At 38.4% G+C, this 22352-nt stretch overlaps 1 protein-coding gene and 1 long non-coding RNA gene across 2 annotated transcripts; one reads left to right on the forward strand and one right to left on the reverse strand.

The window, feature by feature from the left end:
• Positions 1-1292: 1292 nt before the first annotated feature.
• On the reverse strand, positions 1293-13793 carry LOC121639034. Its single transcript, XR_006010120.1, has 3 exons — positions 13783-13793; positions 7879-7886; positions 1293-1391 (listed from the first exon to the last, which is right to left on the reverse strand). It is a non-coding gene; the product is annotated as an uncharacterized LOC121639034 (long non-coding RNA).
• On the forward strand, positions 3254-22071 carry slc2a15b (solute carrier family 2 member 15b). The gene is made up of 12 exons (XM_041984160.1): positions 3254-3391; positions 4444-4542; positions 8703-8863; positions 8977-9101; positions 11089-11234; positions 11843-11975; positions 12095-12282; positions 14896-15006; positions 16079-16180; positions 16555-16630; positions 19237-19364; positions 21765-22071. Exons 1-12 carry the CDS (start codon positions 3347-3349, stop codon positions 22005-22007), a joined length of 1557 nt encoding a protein of 518 aa, XP_041840094.1. The 5' UTR covers positions 3254-3346; the 3' UTR covers positions 22008-22071.
• Positions 22072-22352: the final 281 nt, after the last annotated feature.

Consider the following 22352-nt stretch of genomic DNA (forward strand, 5'->3'; position numbering starts at 1 on the left):
ACGGAAAAAATAACATACTGGAGACAGCGTGAACAAGGACCCCAGTCAGCTCAAACTCTGATTGGCTACCTTCCGTTCCACGTCACAATCCATACAGTCACAGTTCAGGAGTTGCATGTGAAGATATTTGATTGTAAATATCTTCAATATTTCAGATTGTTGGCCATGACCTGTTTTGGAGACGATTTTCAGAACGAATTCGCTCTTAACAGACCTCAGACCAAAGGATAATTTTATAGGATAATCTTATAAGACTCAAGATCGGGAAGGGGGGGGGAATCAGGACAAAAACAACCCGATAATCTTTATGTGTGTATGTAGCTTAAGAAACACAGAGCAGTGATTAGGTTGCATACTCCTCCCCGCAAAGATACAGGTCTGTCCTATCATCTAATATTGGTCCTTCCTATAGAGACATTAGGGCTTTGCCATTGTCATGTATGATTATGTAGCCAAGATCTGGATCATGTAGCCATGACCTGGATCGCCTCTTCCGGCAACAAACAGACACACATTTTTTACATTGCTTGCAGTCAGTGAGCTGGCTAACACCTGTCAGACAGATTAGAACAGGTTTCCGAGTGGAACCGGGTTTTGATTGCCATCCCTAATGGCACCATAATGGCTGCCTGGGGAAAAAGATTGTGCTCAAATACAGGACATGTTCCAGATTGGTCAGGTTAATTTTTACCACCACAAACTCTTGTTTAGTACTTAGTACACATAAAAATGTTTACTTTTATTTACGCTGGTTAATAAAACCAATTTGTCAGGATGATTTTGATGCTTTTCGTAATGCTCTGCTCGAGCCGGCTGCCCGACTCTGTATCAACCTTATGAATCAGAATTGATGTAAGAACTTTTTTTGCCTCTTTGCTCAAGAATCAACAAAGCAGTATAAAACCGAGAGTTTTGAAGTGTAGAAAAATGAGCCATTGCTGTGAGCACTGTTTAGATATATTGCTTCATTATGGCATAAATCACATGAAAGCAAGGTCTCGTTATCTTGAGCTGCTTCTCAGGGATGTTGAATGCCCACCAAAGTTGGCTATAAGGATCCATCAAAATTATACTCAAGACATAAAAGTAAAAAAAAAATATATATTTTAGCATTTTTAATGGCTGAGCACAATCCAGTGTTAATTAATAGGAAGAAACAAGTTGCCCATAGGTGAGGGTAGGAACACAGATTAACCAGTTAATTGAGAGCTTTGCCTTCTGGCTCAGCTCCTTCTCCTTTGGTTCAGATCAATGCAGAACCCGCATCACTGCAGAGACCATATCCGCCTGTCAATCTCCCCCTCCATCCTTCCTTCACTCATGAACAAGACCCCGAGATACCTAAACTCCTCCCCTTGGGACAGGACCTCATTCCTGACCCAGAGAAAAAACTGTCCGCCCTATGGTCATGAGCTGTGGGTAGTAACTGAAAAGAACGAGATCGCGAATACAAGCGGCCCAAATGAGTTTTCTCTACAGGGTCATCGGGCTCTCCCTTAGAGACAGGGTGAGAAGCTTGGTGATCCAGCAGAGGCTCAGACTAGAGTAAAGTAGATGCCTCCTGGATGCCTCCCTGGTGAGGTGTTCCTGGCATGTCCTACTGGGAGGAGACCCTGTGGGAAAACCCAGGACATGCTGGAAGGACTACATTTCTCGGCTGGCCTGGGAACACCTCGGGATCCCCCCGGACGAAATGGCAAATGTGGCCTGGGACAGGGAAGTTTGGGCTTCCCTGTTTAGGCAGCTGCCGCCGTGACCCGACCCCAGATAAGCAGAAGAAAATGGATGGATCTATAAATAAAATTTGATTTTACTTTCTCATTTTATAGCTGCTGTATAAGAAACTCTACTTTGAAAAGAGAAAATTAAACCTTGTGCATCACTATGGGCATCACTATGGCCATCATTTTGGCTGTACTAGTGCATGTTGTACAATTCTTCATAAGAAAGTCTTCACAAATTTTAGAATTGAACTTTTAATTCTGTGAACAGTATTTGATGCACAGGTCTGTAATAGGGCTGATTTTAGTGGTGAACAGCAAAAATCACCAATTTTATTATTTATCTATAAAATGAAAATTAGATTTTGTAATAGCTATTAAATAAAAAATATTGTGTTTGATGAGATTTAATGGGACATTAAACCCAAGTGAAGACGACAACAACAGTGACATTACTAAAAGGGTTAATATCCTTAATATCATTTGCATGTTGACTGTAGTTTTGTGCAGGGCTGACGTTTTTCAATAAATGCCTAAATAAAAAGGCAGAAATAATGTGAAAAATAATAGTGAGAATAAATAAAAACAACAGCACTGGGATGGGGCACTACAAAGCAGTTCCCAAATGCCTAGCAGTGGCCCTGGTGGCATCAAAAGAAGTGAGCTATGTCACTCAGACTGATTTTTATTTCATCAAGTAGTCTAAACTTCCAAGTATTTTAATTGTTCATTTTAATTGTTAATTGTTGAAATTAATACTTTAGTTGCAACTGATACTTTTTGCTGCCTCTTGGCCTGGACTGCCTTGCAAAAGAGGTTTTTAATTTCAGTGGGAATCCTGGTTAAATAAAGGATAAATAAATAAATAAATAAATAAATAAATAAATAAATAAATAAATAAATCTGTCAACAAACCCAGAGTGACGTCAGTCTAGCGCTAGCAGGACCTGTCCTTCTCCTCTCCTCCTCATAACACCTCACTACCTCTGCTTCTGAGTTTTGGTTAATTTTCAGATATTTAAGCAGGTCTGTTGTCTTCCTACACATCAAACGTCTTTGTTGCTGTTTCTGGAGCTGAAATATCTCCACGCATGACAGCGTTTCGGTGCGTGTGATCACCGAGCACAACACCCGTGAGATGCTGCGATGCTACGCTCTGCCTTATTTCGCACATCACTATGAAAGGCGGAAGAAAACGTACTTCCTATTTATCCTGATAGTTTAGTCTCTTTCCACGGTGTTCATGCTAATGTTAATTAATAATATGAGAATGGGATTTGGATTCAGAATCAATTCTGGAATATAAATAGGTAAAATGGATAGATATTTTAGTATCAATCCGTACATCACTACTAATTTGTCTTCTCAGATATCCACTCATCCAAAAGCATTTATTAAATGAATTTAAAACTTGCACAGCTCGGTTGCACCCCAGTTGCTGGTTGGATGAGGAAGAGTTTGATAAGTTTGTTGATCCCGCCCACCATCACATGCGCCTACTCAGGAGCAGTGACTGGAGTGTACAAATAGGATGCGGGGAAAAGAGTTTTTCTAAAGTTTGGCCGATGAGCTGTTTGTCATCTCCAACGAGCGCATCACACGAGGACTAATTATTCATGACTTAAATGGCGGAAGAACTGTTAATGGAAAATGCTGCAAAGACCAGCGGGGTGAGTCCTAAACTTTTCTTACATTTGACAGCTGTTTAATAGTATGCCATCTTATACACTGACCACATTTCAGTGACATGTTTCTGTATATTTATCTTCAGGACCTCCTCTTATATATTTTTTTTAACCCAATCAACTATGGGGCTGAAAATTATCAATGCTGCCTGGAATACTTACCACAGAAAAGACATTAATTTCACAAAAATCTGTGTTTTTATCATCCGTCATCTTCTCTCAGCTCATTGAAAATGAATAAAAAAAAACCTTAAAGTTGACCAAAAAGTTTGGCACAAGAAAATTCATCCAGAGGTTTGATTAAAATGATGCAACATGTGAACAGCCTCACATCTGACAGATTGTCTAATCATCCTAAACTGATGCTGACTGGCCAGCTTTGTCTGCTCTGGGTTATTTTCATGACGCTAACTCCCTCCATCAGGCTATTACCAGCTAAATTAGGTTACTTCATGAAACTGTGCGGTTATTGTTCAGGCTTACCCCTCTGTCTGCTTTGACTGCGGTTACAGTTCTTTCTGTGCTTCGTTCAAAGACACAGACATTCAAAAACACATCATATTTCTGCAGACCCTTACCTTGGACCTCAGCTAAGCTTGGTGTGTGGAATTTAGGATGGCTACCAAAAGAAAATACTTCACACAGTTCATAATGAAAATAGAGAAGGCCGGCTCTCTGTCTAAAATGTCAGAAAGTGACTCATGTGACTTTTGGGTCTCTGGTTGACCAACTGGTTCCTACACACTTTAGCTGGAGGGTCAAAAGGTCCTACATCCTCACAATTACTCTTACAAAATAACTGCATGTAATCACATGTGCATATTGTTTAGTGTTTAAGCTTCAAACTAATTAATGTAAAACTTACTGGTGACTTTTCCACTAAAACACCTTATAGCTTAGATTTTGGCTGTAAAATTCATTCAGCTGCTTATTTTTACAGTGTTATTTGACAGATTTAAAGGATCTATGGAAAAACAGACTTGACAGTTCACAGATTCCAGTTTACCTCACTTGCAACTTTCTTCTTCTCTCCTCAGCATCTTACGAGTTCATTGCTAGCCGTGGCTTTCCTGGCCTCATTTGGCAGTTCCATGCTCTATGGATACAATTTGGCCGTCGTCAACTCACCTGCAGAGGTTTGTGGTTTTCATGATCCCTCTGGGAATCCCAGACTCCACGTGTGTGTCTGTGTTAACAGAAACTGCAAGGATCAGATGTACTTCTGTCATGTGCTGGTGTGTGAAGTCATGCGGGTCTGCGCATCAATTTCCCCCATGTCATTGATGTTCTTCAGTTTTTAATCGATAACCAACTCTGCTCTGCTCCTTCCATGTTGAATTTGTTGCGCCACAGTGACTTAACAGTGAGCCATTCCTCTTTTGACATGGGCAGCTCCATGCTGAAGCATGTGAGCTTCAGCTCCACATGTATCAGTGTAGCATGCTGTGTTTAGGAAGCAGCAGCCATGACTTCGGATCCCTCTGGACTTAATGTGGATACTTTTGCTGTGGGTGTGCATGGTGTAGGGAATATAACACAAAAATGTAAAAAAGATTTTCACATAACTATTATGGCAAATTTGCTTCTGTGCTCTCTTTCTGAGAGTTTAGGAGTCCTGGTAGCCTACCTCCTTTGGATCTGTGTTATTACTAATGTGGTTGCACTTGCCTGATTTGCTTATTTGTTAGTGACTCAATGACAGGGAAACTACTGGCCTCAGTCTAAAGTTCAGAAACACAGTTCTGAAATTATGGAATGTAAATATTTCATGGCACACAAATCCAAGTTTGTAGTTTCCTCCTTGGTGAAGCTGTGGCCTGCACATTTGGCATCTTGGCATGAGAATGGAAATTATCATCTAATCTAGCTCAAGCTGAGAAAAACAATAATCTAGCTGCTGTAGCTCAGGAGGAAGAGCAGTCGTCTTTCAACCGGTAGGTAGGCGGATCGATTCCAGGCTTCCACTGACTACATGCCGAAGTGTCCTTGGGCAAGACACTTAACCCCACGTTGCCTCCCGATGTGCCTATCGGGGTGTGAATGTGTGTGGGTGAATGGGTGAATATGATAAGTAGTGTAAAGCGCTTTGAGTGGTCAAACTGACTGGAAAAGCGCTGTACAAGTCCATTTACCATTCCGGTTTCCCCGAATCTTAAAACTAAGAAATTATCAGCAACTTTTACATGAATATTAGCTGTTCTGCCTCTCACCTGTAAATCCCTATCTCGGTAAAATTTCCCATTCTTTTGTCCACTATGATGTTATATTAAACTGTCCTGATTTAGATTTTTACAAGAGTTGGCCCCCGGCTGTACACCTCTGTGAAACAGTGTACTCGTCATGATTCCCTTCTGCCCTCGTTAGGTGAAATAAAGCAGAAAAAAGAAATAATGAATTTTGTATTTTATCATCTTCTTAGGAGGGCAAGATGATGGGATGGTGTACTTTTAGATTAGATTTTGTCTTAAAAAACAAGAAACACAATTTTTAAAGTCTGTGCTTAAAAACCTAAAAAAAACCTATTTAAATCCGCTTTAAAGCAGAGCTACTGAACTTTGGCAGGTTTTCTGATTATGTTTCCCCTAGCGACAGCTAATTCAGGATCCGTCTTGCATACTTGCATATCAAGACCATGATGTTTGTTTTTAACTCATTGTGAGTAAAATATGTAGTCACTGACTTCATGTTGAGATTTCAAGTAGGTTCTCCTGTCTGCTTCTCCAGTCTGGCATGTTGACTGTAAACGCTTGTAAATAAAGAAATTTAAGGTTAAATGATCAATTTAAGCCTGTACTCTTTTAAATTACATGATGTTCAATAGATTAAAGGTGCAGCGGGTGACAAAATCAAAGTCAGTGGCAGAAAAATGTTATATATCATTAAAAACAGTTTCTATCAGTATCCAATCTCTTTATAGAAATGTTTTTATTCTCTTAGAATAAGTATTTTATATCTACTTGCTGGGGGGTCCACATATATATCACCTGCCATATTTGTGCCACGATTTTCATTATGGTGTCTCTGAATGGACAAACTACTTTTTGTGTGAAGTAAGAACTCTCTAAACTTTAAAACTGCAGTACCAGATTTGTTAGAAAGGTGCTAGAGCACTGTCTGGGATAAGTAACACCTTAAAAAGCACAGAGAAAAAGACAGGACACAAATACATAAACCTGAAGTAGTTACCTGTAGTGCAGTCGTTCCTGCACCTGAGGCCACCAGATCCACTTGCACAAGAAAACATGTTTATGTCTGGAAGAGTTTTAGCCACTAACAGCCACCGTCCATTCACAGCTAGCACTGTAAGTCATTTATGTTCATCTGTACCACTAGATATCAGTATTTTTTTTAATATACTGTTCCTTTAAAGTTGGCTGAAGTTGTCAAAACAATTCAAATCAAGTTCTCTTAAGTTTAGTATACAGTTTGTTTCTAAAGCAACGTATGGATACCTCATCCAATTTGAAATTTGAAATGGATTTAATGGATAGCCCCCCGTTTTCAAAAGGCTCCATAAAAACAAGATACACCACAAATCACTACAATCCCATTTCAAAGAAGGGATGGTTGTCCTGCAGGATCCTGAACAACTTTATTTTGATATTTTCACATAGCTGTTTACTTGACCTTTCAATCTTCCATGATGGTATGTCTATGTATGTACAGTAGCTGCTGGCTTTGAAAATCGTGGTATTTCCTAGTCCACACTGAAGCAAGTGCTCCACGCTGCACATGTTTCAAATTACTGCTAATATGGTGAGGTCAAACATTTGACTGTAGTGACTTTAGTCCTCATTGTAAGACTGTTCCTGTATGTGTTCTCTGAGCACCTAATTACATTTTTATTGCAGCAGAATAGTGAGTTGGTGAGTTCAGAAAAGACAGTTTTGGCATTAGCTTCGGTTAGCAGGGTGCTAAAGTTACCAATAGCATCATCAGCAGCCATGAAAGAGGGAATTATTTAGTCTCTGGGAAACAATAGTAGATTGATTTTTTTAGTCTCTGGAATTTTTCTACATCATGAACTTTGGTTAAAAGACTCTGACCTCGTTTTGGTAAAGGATGGACTAGTAAGCAGCATAGAAAAGTGGAATTTACTGGAATTTTTTTTTTAGTGTCCTAGCATTTTCTGCACTTTAGTTCCACAGCCTTATCATGTAGCTACTGTAGTAATGACATTACATCTCACAGGAACTCAAAACACAAACTAAGAAGTAGCCTGATGCTATAATGCAATGACTCACATGATCACATCTGAATTTTCATCCCTGTTTGCCGTGTGAACCTATTATAGTTTACTCAGTCACATGTGAGCCTGTTGGATCTGGAAATCTTCAAATATTTGTCTAGCAAGTAAGTTATGTGTTTGGCTCCAGCTGCAAAGCAAGAATAGCAGGTTTTTCTTCACTAATGCCTTTTTAGTAATTTTTTATCTGCTGCATAAATGGCCATACATTCATTTTAATGCATACGGACTGCACTGTATACCTACACTAGGATAAAATAAGAGTCATACACAGATTTCAAGGTCAAGCTGGAAAATTTTATTGTGGGTTAAAACACTATTTCCATTGGTTTGTTGATGTTTCCTGGTCCACTTACCAAGGCTGGCCTTTTAGAACAGATTAAAGTGTGGCTAATTTTACAGGAATTGTGGTTTTAAGACGTATACTGCCCTTATAACAGACCAGGTCATCCAGACATGAAGCATGCTCTCATAAATCTTTCAAAAGATATATTTTTGTACACATAGTCTTTGTGCCTCAGAAATAAAAATCCCAATTCTGTCATTCAGAATTCTACTGAATAGTCATACAAAAAGATCATCTTGTTTATGTTTTCTCAACTTGAGAGAAAACAATGTTGAAATTAATACTTCACTAGGAAAGTTAAAATAAGAAGCTTCTTTCATAATGATAAACTTGGATGAAATGTAGGTCATGCAGTAGGGCATTGCATTCAACTTCAGTCACACTGCAGGAATAAGCACTGCATCATAAGTCATAAATTATGGGAGGAAGATATCAACTTTTACTGCCACTGTTAGGTGTTCATGCACGTTCAGTATATTGTAATTGTGTGTGTGAATGGGTGAATGACGTATATGTACAGCACTTTGGGTAAAAGCGCTATATAAGTACAAACCATTTACCATCAATTATTTTCTTGGAAGTTTGTCTAAAAATAAGGTAATATACTCTTAACACAACAACCGGAAGACAAGACAACCTGAACTTTCAGGTTGTCTTGTACCTGGTAAGACATTTTTAGAATTATAATTTGTGTTTCCTATCAGTATATCAAAGCCTTCTACAATGAGACGTTACTGGAACGTCATGACCAGACTCCTGATGAGCATCTTCTCACCGTCTTATACTCCCTCACTGTGTCCATCTTTGCCATCGGTGGGATGACTGGGGCACTACTGGTGGGCAGACTTGTTACCAAATATGGAAGGTTAGTGTGTTTGGGTGATTTGTAAGCATGAAACACGTTACACGATTTGTAAGCAGACATTCTGAACAGTGTTTGAGACAGCTGGATTAATAGGAGTCACTGTGTCCAAACAGGAAAGGGACGCTGGTGAGATCCTCCATGCTGGTGTTCATAGGAGGATCTTTAATGGGTTTCAGCAGATGGTGCAGGAATCCTGCGATGGTCATTGCTGGACGCTTTATTACAGGAGTACACTCAGGTAATCCTGGCAGACACTTCATATCTACTTTATTACTGCCTCATAGTCATAATTACAAACTCCAAGTAAAAAAAGAGGGTAAGATACTGGACAATGCAAAAACAAAATGTAATGATTTGAAATTTCATAAAGCAATATTTTATTCAGAATAGAACATTAAAAACATGTCTAATGATAAACATGAGGCATTTATCATGTGACTAAATGCCATTAAAGTATTTTTTTCTAATATTTAAAAAAAACTTTTGCAACACTAGAATTGAATCCAGCTGTTATCAGCTGTGACTGACTTATAATAGAAAATTAATGAATAATAAAGTTAATCTAGTAATCTCAACCAATAATCAAACTTTATAATTAAATGACAGACCGAGCTCAGTTAATTAAAGAACCGAAACAGCAATATTACGAGAGATACGTACGTTCAGCAGCATGGATCATATTTCACAAAGAACTACTCGGCACAGGTGCTTTCATTATTCAACAAACTTCTACATCCAGTCAAAGAGGAACCATGGAGGAACACATAGTAACTAACCTGTACAGGTACGCTATAAAACTCATTATAAAGCTCAACCAAACTCATCCTGTTTAATATTTTGCAACTTATTTAAACTCTGTAAAACATCAAGGAATCATCTGCAGCAACATCTTTCAGTAAAAATGTAATTGCGACTTATTACAAATGATAAGGATGATTCTGTCTGAGTTTAATCCAGCTGCAGATGACGCCTCCAGAGTCAGAGGACAAGGAGGGACACACACCTGTGGTTGCTATGGTCACTATCTTGCTAGGTCTCGTCACATTGCTGAAAACATCCAAACTACTGACGTGGTTTGTTCTTGCAACGTGACACCTGACACATGTTCCTTTCTTCTTGTTATTATTGATCCATTTTCTTATGTCTAGTGTCAAAAGGCCTTCCAGTTATTGTGACATTTTATCATTAGATATGCACATAGATTTAATATACAGACACAACTTTTAAATATCTCCAGAGATACGTTTCCTCAGGACTGAAAGAGCATAAACAGGAATGGATTCTGATTGTGAGTATTTTGTACCACTATAAAATAGCTGTCAAATAATTTAAAATTATATTCAAAAGTATACAAATTAAAATAAAAGGCTGGTTCCTAGATGGGAGGGTCTGGATAGGAGGGTCTGGGTGGGCCTTACTCACTGGGGCCCGCCCATAACCCCAGGTCAGACTAATTGTGGAGAATTGTATTGTATTTTTTATTTTTATATTATTTATTCTTTTACTTGATAAGGACAAGTGTATACAATAAACATGTATCACACCATAACATTTATGGCCAAGGCTAGTTTGCAATGTCCGTCCCAAGTTGGGCTTTTACAATACAAATACATGACATGTACAATGCACAAAAACAATACATTTAGTTTAAATATGCATACAAACTTGATCCCTCTTTAAAACCTTCTTTAGTTCTTTTTTAAAAGCCCCTAAATCTGGGTCCCGTTTCAATTTGTGTGATAAGGAGTTCCACACTTCAGAAACTTGACAGAGAAAGCTGATTTTTCAAGGGCTGTTTTTCTCCAAGGCTCTTTAACATTCCCATTGGAAGCTCGTCGTGTAATTGACCCCACTGCTCTTAGTGGGACTATATGCTCTGATGCTCTAAATATTGATGACAAAATGAAATCTTAAAAGATATTAGAATGACTGAAACATAAAAAGTGGCTCAGTATAAATAGTTGTGCAGTTTTTAATAGAAATCAGCAGATTTTCTTTGTTTTCCTGTCTTTAGATTTCCTGTCTGTCATGTTCGAAGTTTTAGCTCCATTTTGTATGTAAAACATTTTAAGTTGTTCTTTATAACCTTACTACAAAAAGTATGTGGAAGGAGCCTTGTAAAAACTTATGCCAAAAATAGACTTTAGGTCTTATTTTAATTAAATGAAATAAAGGAGTCTTCTACACAGTTAGTTTGCACTAACTTTACTCTTTGTTTTCATCAGGGATTTCTCTCAGTGTGGTGCCCATGTACCTCGGTGAGATCGCCCCCAAGAACCTGCGAGGCTTCTTGGGCCTTGTTCCCAGCATCCATATTTGTCTGGGAGTCTTCATTGCTCAGGTCCTGGGGCTTTCCGAACTGCTGGGAAAGGTACTCACTACCCAATATTCAGACTGCTGGCCGAGTTTAATCATCCTTCTTGAATCTTGAAAGTAATAACTAAAATACTGAAGTTTGGATTTATGTCCTCAGGTAATAGGAATTCAGGATTTTCTTTTTTCACACCTAATTTCACTACAAAATAAACATTTTACTCTAAATTTGGTGGTAGCCCATTGGACCTTAAATAAATCTAATTAAGCTAAAAAACAAAGTCATAACACTAAGCAACAAGATTCCCTCTTAGCAGCAGAAGAAGGGACGTGATCTTACTTTCACATATTACTTCCAAACCTGATGAAGTTGCTTTATAATGTATGCAAAAAGGCTGTTTTATAGGTAGATAACATTCACATGACTTGTCCTCCTGGCCTCAAATTACTCTTTGTTTCTTCTGTTGAAGTTTTTCTCCCTGTCTCTTATGTTCATTAGAAGAGGCTCTTTCCATCTGCTCACATGTAATATAGGCAAACATGGAACAGATAAGTTCATAAGATATGAACCAAAACAAAAAAACTTTTTCCTTCTATGTCTTAAAAAATAATTTTCATGTTCGTAGATGGTTTAAGTAAGTCTTTGTTTGTGTGTTTTTTACACAGGAAGAGTATTGGCCTCTGCTCTTGTCCCTTATTATCTTTCCCACAATGGTCCAGCTGATGTTGTTGCCATGGTTTCCAGAGAGTCCACGGTATCTGCTGATAGAGAAGGGAAATGTACATGCAACGATAGCAGGTTAAACACTTTATTCTTGATTGTTTCTCCTCTGAGATTTTAATTCTGTTTGCCTGAAACTTTTACTCACTGAGCGTCTTTAAAGGGAATCAGGAAAAATGTTTCTCTCTGTTCTCTAGCCCTTAAGTGTTTCCGTAAAAAAGGAAACATCCAGGCTGAGGTTGAGGAGATGCAGGAGGAGCAGCGCTCTCTGTCCTCCATTCAGACTCTTTCAGTCCGACGTTTACTCAAGGACCGCTGTGTCCGCTGGCAGGTCATCACTATCATAGTGGTCAACATTGGCATGCAGCTGTCTGGCATTGATGCGGTAAGAGGGAATGGTGTTGTGGGTCTGTTGGCTTTTCCATTTTGAATGTGCAACAACTGTGCACTTAATAGAATAGTGAGACCTCATATTGCTGCAGCTCCATGCTGTGCTCCCCCCTATCTGACCACACATCACAGACTCACATACAATACACCCACTAAATGACTAAGCTGAGGGCAACATGACCATGCTTCATTATCTCCTGCTCGGTTTTCTTAGCTTGACCTCAGCTAACAAGGCCCACCTATTTGAACATAAAGTCAGGCACATCTATGTACTCATTGCTTTACCTGGATGGAAGCTCTAGGTGCATTGGCTCATATTCTTGCATCATTTCCCAGCTGAAATACACCCTGCTGAGTTTCTTGGTCCTAGCTGTTCCAGACAGGAACACTGGAAGGCTTCAGACTATCTCTATATTACATATGTGTGGATTTGAGCCAATCATAATGTCTCCAAAATGTTACCTGCCTTATCTTCTCATTAATGCCATAAAAGCCATCTTCATTTGTCTTGTTTACCAATATCCAATGCAATCTCATTTTGTGGAATATTTTCCATTTTTTTGTGGACTACAATGTAGAGAAAGATGTTTGGGGTGCTTTTGTGACAGAACTGTTATACTGACTAATCTGTAAATTATAATTTTTCTTGGGGTCTCAGTCTCAGTTAGGTTGTTAACAGCTGCAGGACAAATGCCTATGAAGAGAACAGAACACAGCTACAAAATGTACAACAGGGCAGAGTGTGCTAGAACAGCTTAATTTGAATACATATAAAGCAGTGAAGTTCAGCTTTTTAAAATACTGACATGATGGCAAATTTAAATTGGGAAAAAAAAAATCCAATGATGGAATAACCTGGTTATTCAGTATATTCAGGTGGTCAGCTGACTTCACTCTTTGGACACATAGACATTGCTGAACCTAGAACTGACAAACTACAGCAACCCCAGATCATAGGCTGCCTGCACAGGCTTGTACAGTAGACATTAGGCATGATGGCTGCATCAGTTCACCTGCATCTCTCTGATTCACCCATCACTCTGGATCAGGGTAAATCTGGACTCATCAGACCACATGACCTTCTTCCTTTGCTCCAGAGTCCAATCTTTATGCTCCCTAGCAAACTGAAGCCTTTTTTCTGATTAGCTTCATTGATTAGTGGTTTTCTTATTGCTACACAGCTGTTTAGTCTAAGATCACGATCATTCATTCAACACATTATTAAAACTGGAAGGTTCCCACTATCCTTCCAACCTTCTAATAATGTGTTGAATAGTTCTGAGTTCTTTTAGTAGTTTCTTCTTTGTAGATATTTTCTTTGCTTGATGTATACCAATGATTAGACCCTTTTTAAACAGACCCGCCTTCCCACATGGTGGTTTAAGAAATGAGAAGCTGCTCACTGCTTCAGTTAGGGTTAAATAACTTGCTGTCCATACTGTAAAGATCCAGTGGGTGGTTTATATCTATATGCAGAGTTAAATCTAGATAGAACCTTTTTTCCAGGATTGTGTAAATTAGAAATGCTGTACTACATCACTGGCAACTTTCTAAGTTGTTGCACAGTTCTGCACAGTCTGCGTGTATCAGTCCCATGAAAGGCCCAACATGGGGGAAATCCAGTGGAGAGCTAGAAATGTAGAAGAATGTAGAAAAATGTTTTAGCCCCCAAATGATGCAATATGGGGGAGGACAAGAAAGGGCATAGCAAATGTCAAGTTCCAAGTTTTCCCAAAGCATCAGAATCATTCACCTCTGAGCCTATCAGTTCTATCAATGCTGGGCTCCAGTTTCATGCACTAAGTTTAAGTTTAACACTCAAAATTCACTATTTTAAATGATGCTGTGTCCCACATCTAAAATCTCATGTGGTGAAAAATAAATATACTTTTGATGTTATGACACAAAATGTTACCACTGCAACAGAAACACTTCTCTCAGAGTACCCTGGTTCTCCAGGGAAGGTTGTTGTACCTGAGAGCTGTTTGAGCGGCACTGTTGCTGCAGCGTGTGTGATAGAAAATGTTAGAAACATGCCCTTGCTTCTAATTCATCATTCATGTTTTTTAGAAGATCAAATTATAAAGAATTTTTAGTCCAGTAGTACAGAATGTTTTTTCCAATGTAAAATATATTTAGAGATCCAATATAAGAACAAAACAAGTGTTAATGAGGAGTCTCTGCTTTGATTCAGGCACATGTTTGCATACCTTTATGTTGATGAAATGCAACATGTTTGGTTACTAAATCAAGGCGACAGCTCTGAACTACACCCATCACGCTTCTGTCCGCACCTCATCAATGATGGATGTTGCATCAGCAAAGTGTGATTAATGAGAATACACAAATTAATTTCAAGGGGAGCACTTGTCAGCAGTCCATACTGATGAAATGTTGTATCTCAAACGCATGAGTGATGGTCAGCCTGGTGACAATGATTACTATGATGAATTGTGTGGAAACACTAAATAAGCAGGGTAGCCTTTTTGGGCTCCAATGGAGAACATGACATCCTGTGTGTTTTCTTTTCTGGAATACATCTACATACTACTACTACTACTAATATTAATAATAATAATAATAAATGTAATCTCAATGTTAATTTCAGATCTGGTTCTACACAAATGAAATATTTAAGAACGCAGGAATCCCAGAACCTCATATTCAGTACACAACAGTGGGAACTGGTGCCATTGAGGTCATCGCAGGGATGCTGGGGGTGAGCAGACATTTTCTTTTCACACATTACTATGGAATTAATTGCTATATTTTATTGTAAGGTGTCTTATTTAATTGTTTTTTAGTAGCACTGGCAAAGCAGGCGAGCACATAGTTTTCAGAATTCTTCTTCTTTTTTTATATAATGCAACTAATACCTTTGTGTGCACAATGAAAAGATATATAATCCCTTAGTTGCCTCACTTAAAAAGTTTTACTTTTTACAGACTAAATAGATGGTTGGCTAAAGTGTAAAAATGGCAGATTAATTAATTATGTAGCTTCTGGAACTCTAAAGATCACTGTACATTGAGTGAGTCCTGGCATGGACTGGTGACCTGTCCAGGGTGTACCTGCCTCTCACTTGATATCTGCTGGGATAATCTCCAGCCAGCCTATGACCATGAGTCAGAATACGTGGGAATAGAAAATAGATAGATGGATAGTGAATATCTAATTGTAATCTAAAAAGACAGACACTTTTTTTAAGACATTGAGGAGAGCACCGGCATTATAGATCATGACTGAGAAAACTAAACTTTTAAGATGGTTTGGGTATTTTTTAATTGATAAAGATACAGTTCTGATTAAGTTTTTATCACATATTACTGTTTAATACTGATTTTTTTGCTTTTCTTATAAATATACTTTAATCAACAGTCACACAAGTTTAAATGTAAATGTGCCCAAGTTAGCCAACAGGCTCATTTCTATCAGCAGTGGAAAAGTTTTAAACACATTTATAGAAGAGGCTATAAATGCTGTGGTAGGTTACTGTATGTGGTCATTTTTTACATCTTTTTCTATGTTTATAAACACATAAAAAATAATCTATTCTACTTTTAATGACTTCATTAGTATTTATAACGTTTTCATGTTTTTATTTATAATCCCCATTTTCATCAAAGTGATCAAATATGTGAGATCTAGCCAAGAAGCTAATCGTGAAATTTCTCCTGAATGACACATATAAAGACAAATTACCCCTTTTATGGACCAAATAGATAAAAGACAGAATGAGGTCTTTTGATGTTGTCTGTTGCTAATCACACTTTTCCTTCTTCATCATTCAGTGTTTCACTATTGAGCGTGTGGGCAGAAGACCTCTGATAATAGGCGGCTTCCTCTTCATGGGACTCTGCTGTGCAGGGATCACAGTGTCTGTCCTCCACCAGGTACATCTTCAGTTACGTTATGTTAATTTGCAGCTGTTTTATAATCTAAAAAAAAGTGTAAAATGTATGATCAGGCTCCTAAAAACTCAAGTGAAGACAATAATAAAATGATAGACATTCACAGACTTACCAGTAATGATAATAATGACCTCCCATTTTTTACTTGTACTGCACTCTTGTTTTCAGCTGTAAATAATGATACAAGCAAGAATTGTTATGTATGATTAAGAAGTAACTTTCAGGAGCACCTCATGCACAAATCAAGCTTCCATTAAACCACATGTAATAAGAACAGTTGAGTATAGTTAAAAGAATAGTCATTAAAACTGCAAATTGTGTATCAGGGCTTACTGCTCATAACTCATATTTTACAGGATCAGTTTTCCTTCATGCGCTACATCAGTGTTGGCTGCGTTGTCGGGATTATCGCTGGCTTCTGCATAGGTCCAGGTAAAAGCTTCAGCTGTTTTAGAAAAGGGCTCATTCCACTGAAACAACCCCTCCTAGAATATTCTAAAATGTTTATACTACATTCTGGTTCAGTTATCATACAAAACTTGTTTTTGGTAAAACAGTTAAGAAAATAAGTCTATGTTTAACTTGACATGTTACGGCTACTTCCTGTAGCCTTCCTCAGAGGGGTCACATGATGTTGCTGTGAAGTGTCTTACAGGCTGTTCTTTCTTGGGTTTGCCAGAGAGCGGAGGACAGTTACAACTACTGCTGCCTGGCATCCTGTAAAGGATGGCATACCAGTTCTGACTCCTTGTTCTAGGTGTGTAACAAGGAGTAAGAACCTTCATCCATATTCGTCCCTTATCCACTCGCTTTCACACACCTGGGATACCATCCTCCACAGGATGCCAGACAGTTCATCTTTACCTAAGATAGTGAAGACTCTCAGTCCGTCTGCCTCATTTGTTTAAACCCTTAGTCGGGAATCCTGAGGTAACGCTTGTCTCAGCTTTAACTTTGGATTCTCATCTTTAATGACTGGCTTGCTCTTGTTTTTATCATTTAAAAAAATATTGCCAAGCTGGGTCTCATTGCCATTAGATAAAAATACATCCCTTTATTCCGTTCACTTGTCTGAGTAAAGACATCACTGGGATGTCTTCAGATTGCACAGAACGCTGCTGTGAGGCTCCAAACAAAGTCTTAAAAGTATTCTCATGTCACCCCGCTGCTAACCCAGATGCACTGGCTCTTCCTCCACATTTCAAGATTTGGGTTTTAAACAAGCATTTCTGAACTTTGGCAGATTTTCTCAGTGAAGCACCCCCCAAAAAACATCTAATTTGGTTTCCATCTTGCATCCTACCTACTTTCAGCTCTCTCTAGCCAGAAAAGTCTCTCTGATATTGACTCTTGTCTTATTTATTCCTATTTCCTTTCTCTCTTTCTTTTCCTCACTTTGTCCAATAATGTCCTCTTGTGTTTCTTTAATGAATCAGCCACGGTGCACATTCAAAACAGCCAGTGTGTTGATATCCGGTTGCTGGCGTGTGATATGCCCGTAAAGCAAAGCTCAGGTGTAATGTGACGTTCTGGTCTGGGAAAAACTACACTTTCTCAGCCTTGGGATACTGCAGGGCAGCAATGGCTCCAGGAATGTCCACATGTCAGTGTTCCACTAAACTGAGTCAGGACCACATATTTTTATGGTCAGAAGGTTACATAGTGCTACTTTAACTTAAAGAGCTTTACATAGACATGGCTCATGTGATCAGGGTCTGCTGGTATTGTAGCACACACAGTTGAAAACTAGGTGAGTCTTTGCAATAGTGGCTCCCACCCTCTGAAACTCCTTCTTTCTAAGATCTGTGGACTCTGTGATCTCTTTTAAAAATGCAGCTGAAAACCATCTTTTCAAACTTGCTTATTTTTAGATGTTATGGTTTTTCACGTTTCTTTCATTTAATTATGAAGCACTTTGTGATTTTTATCTTGAAAGGTGCTATATAGATAAAATTGACTTACTTAAACTGAACCCTTTCAGCCCACCAGTGTATGAGGTCACACTGCTCCCTGCTGGAAATTTGCACAATAACAGGCACAAATTTGAAATGCAGCATCCTTCCCTGATCACTCCTCATAAGAACGTGCAGAAAGCTTGTTTTTCATCAGTCTTGTAAATTAGGAAATCGTAGCTGCTACAGTACATCCATTCCCATAGCCATTTGTGCACTGGATGAGATGAGTGAAGAGAATTAAGATGCATTAGTTTACAGCATGGAAGCCATGTCGAGCGGACTTGCGAGGATGATGAATTAGGATGAATATGGTTTACATAACACCATCCGTCAAGACGGCAAAATCCATACCACAGCACACGGACAAGGATTTCTGTTGCAGCAATTAGACTTTTAATGGCTCATTGTTCATAAGCTTGCAGTAATGAATACAGTTTCCTTCAGATGAAACCTTGCTTTCTCTATGACGCCCTCCCATACATAGAGCACATGTTGACGAATTATGGCCCAGTTATTGGTTTGACAATATTAAACCTTTGCTGTTGGCAAGCACAGATAATTAGGGCATCCTTCTGAAAGCTGGTCATTAGAGCTTTCTCTAATGCATATTTCCCCTTCACATCCTTCACTTTTAACAATGAAGAATGTTTAAAGCCAAGCCACTTCTAATAAATCCTGCATATCAAAACTAATGAATAGCACAAGTGCAGGGTAAGCTGCTCTCTTTCCAACCTGACATCTTCCTCTCTTGTCAGTCTGTGTTTACTCTGTAATAACAAACTCATAATGAAACACATGTCAGAGGAGGTGTAACTTAATAGCACTTTGGCTTTACTTATATCATCCTCTGTTCAGTTTGATGAGGGTCAGGGAATGACCCTGAGTGGGAATATTGATCAACTATGACGAATAAAGCTGCTGATGTTAATTTCACAACAGCACCGGCTACTTAAGTTTGATTTGTACTGTGACTGGATGCTTGGCCAGATCAAACCGATAGATTAAAATTGCTTAATTTGGAGAAGTTGTTGTTAAATGTGCTCATTAACATATTCCACATATAGTTTTCTCTTTTCTTTTCAGCTGGTGTGCCTTTCCTGATCACTGCAGAGCTCTTTAAGCAGTCGCATCGTCCATCTGCCTACACAGTGGCAGGTTGCCTCAACTGGTTGTCCAACTTTACTATTGGCTTTGTATTTCCCTTCCTAGAGGTGAGAGCAAACTCGTGTCCCACTAACAGTTCTGGGTAAATGGATCTGAAAGCTGAGCATACTGCAGGTGTGATCTTTGTGTGAATGTGAACTATTTGCTCTGACGTGACCAGTACAGGAGTCAGATAAGTCGAAGATCTCAGAGGTGAACCAAAATACTTCATAGCTGAAACTTCATTCAGTTGCTGCTCTTGATCCTGGATTGGCTATAGCTTCACTTCAGTCATACAGTTATGATTGGGATTGGTGGCTTTGTTTGAATAGCGGTGACTCCCTAAACACCAATATATTCCAGTTAAAATCACTACCTTGCTGTCCACAGTAGTTTTCATACAGAACCACTGCTCGCTACGCACATCCACTTTTAAAAAGATCAGTAAGGTGAGAGCCAGAAGGCTGAACTCAAGACTTCATGACAGGATACCAAAACCCAACAGGTGAGAGTTCGGGGACCTGTGGGTGTGGTGTTAGCGCTTGTGTTAGAGTTTCACTCCGGTTTGAATCGCAGCCTCTCCTCTTGTTTAAGTGTCTCTGACAGCACCGTGAACCCCACATGGCCTCAGATATACAGGCATGTCTTACAGAGCAAAAAGAACTCTATTAATATATGTATTAATGGGTGAAACTCAGTGTTGAACATATCCAAGGTTAACCCCTTAATGCCTGTTGTCACAATTGTCACTATTTGCTACAAACTACTTGTGGCCCATTTTTAATTTGGTTTCTGTTTTATCACATTAATTAATTTGATCTATTATTTATTTTAGTTGCTATTTTTTATGTATTTTTATATTATTCATTTATTATTAATTCATTGTTATTGATTAATTTAATATTTAATAGCGTTTTATTTTATTACATTATTTTTGTTTTTGTTATTTTTTCCTTATTTTTTACTGTATTTAATTAGTTTTATGTAAATAAATTTAGGAGATAAGGGGTTAAATATGTGGATATGTGGGTTTACAAACAACATGTAAACATGTGGAAGCAAATCGATGGATGGAAGGATGGAAGGATGGATGGATGGATGGATGGATGGATGGATGGACGGATGCATGGATGGATGGATGGATGGATGGATGGATGGATGGATGGATGGATGGATGGTTCAACCAGTCTGTAGTCTCACAGACGGTCTTCGTGGTTACAGACATTACAGAAACCAGCAACCAGGGAGCAACACTGTGGTTAGCAGACATTTTCTCTGGTTTTTCTGTGTCGGTTGTGTTTCATCACTCCGTTCAGTATCAGAAGCATGGTGGCGATGTTGGGTTTACTATGCCTAACATGGAAAAAGTCATAGTTATACTTTATAACCTGTCTTTAAACAGACATTAGACCTCAAATCATTTGTTGATAGGAATGGTGTCAAGATCTCATAATTGTGACGCTACATCTCCCACCGTATCATTCTAGATACATATACTGTTTTCAGTAAAAACAGTTTTCAGTGTTTAAGTATTTTCAAACAGTCCATGATGCCAACACAGTCCACAGTTATAGTATATTGCAGTAACTGCCCCAGACTGAGCTACAGCAACTGCTCACACACAGTTTCTGTTGATATCAACAGGTTTCTGTGCAACATTATAACAGAGGGCAGGAAATGTGTCTACAATACTGAATCTTGTTTAATCATTGCAACCTTTTAAATTTTTCTTCTTTAAATTATTTATATTTTTACCCAGTTTTTAATCAGGATGTCTGGGGACACAAAGAGTGGGACTGTCTTGTCTGTCAGGGCGAAAGAAAAAAGTTCTACGGAGCATGCAGCTGTTAAAACTAACCTAAACTAAACTTCACCATAAGCAAACTATTATTTATTCAGAAGGTCTAATGATCACAGTGTGCGGTCGAGATGTGCACAAATTGGTTTACAGCTGATCATTTTGCTTCTTCCACTCTTTTATTTGTTAATTGCCTCATATATTATGTATTCAGTGTTTTGCCAACTGATCCACCTCACCACAACCCTCTTCAGAACCTCCCACTATGCACATTAAGCACTAAGTTAGAAAATGAATTATAACAATACAAAATCATCAAATATACCAAGACATGGATCCACAAAAGACACAAATGTTTGGAAAGAAACAACATATTTAAAATATTTGTTACAAACCTTCAAAAAAGTGAATAAAATAAGTAAAGTGAATACATAAAACTAATTAAATGTAATGTCTGTACAAACTGCATCTTGTGCCAGTGTAACAGCATTGAGTGAGCACAACATAAACATTTTTAATTAGCTTTACAGTAATGTGCTTTAATTAGTTTTAAAAACTTCACTGTCGCATGCTTCTATTAAAAATAAATAAACAAATTATAAAAAAAAAGGTAATGTTTGGCTAAATCTTTGCAGTAAGAAAGTTTTGTTTTTTTTCTAATTCCCTCCAGGAAGCCACGGGTCCTTACTGTTACCTGATTTTCTGTGCAATCTGCTTAGGAGTGGCAATCTACGCCATATTTATCATTCCTGAGACCAAGAACAAAACCTTCCTGGAGATCAGCCAGATGTTTGCCACCAGGAACAACATCCTCAATGAAGAATTAACTCCCAACACCCAACTGAAAATGGCTCAGATGAACGGCTACGGGAGCCTTGGCCTCCATGATGAGAAAATAGAAAGAGGGACTTGACTGACATGCTGATGATGAAGAATGGGCACATGGAGATCTGGTGCTTCAAGAAGTTTAATGTACATAATTGAACACAATAAATGAAATGCCGGCCTTTGTGGGACAGTTGTCTATTTGTTAATTCTCAGTCATGGTAATTATGTGGGACAGATCTCACACAGTCATGTGCTTTAAATCTAGCACCACATTTTAATCCATGTCCTTGAATCTGACAGCATATTTGTGGGAACAGAGAGGTTTTCTTTTTTTTTCTCTCTGTTAGCTTATGTCTTTATGATCGCCATTGTTCACAATTGGAGCTGATTGATCGTAACTCTTCACTGACTTCAGAAGAGAAGTTGAATG

The sequence above is a fragment of the Melanotaenia boesemani genome, chromosome 4 (assembly GCF_017639745.1).
Source record: "Melanotaenia boesemani isolate fMelBoe1 chromosome 4, fMelBoe1.pri, whole genome shotgun sequence".
Classification (NCBI taxonomy): Eukaryota; Metazoa; Chordata; class Actinopteri; order Atheriniformes; family Melanotaeniidae; genus Melanotaenia; species Melanotaenia boesemani.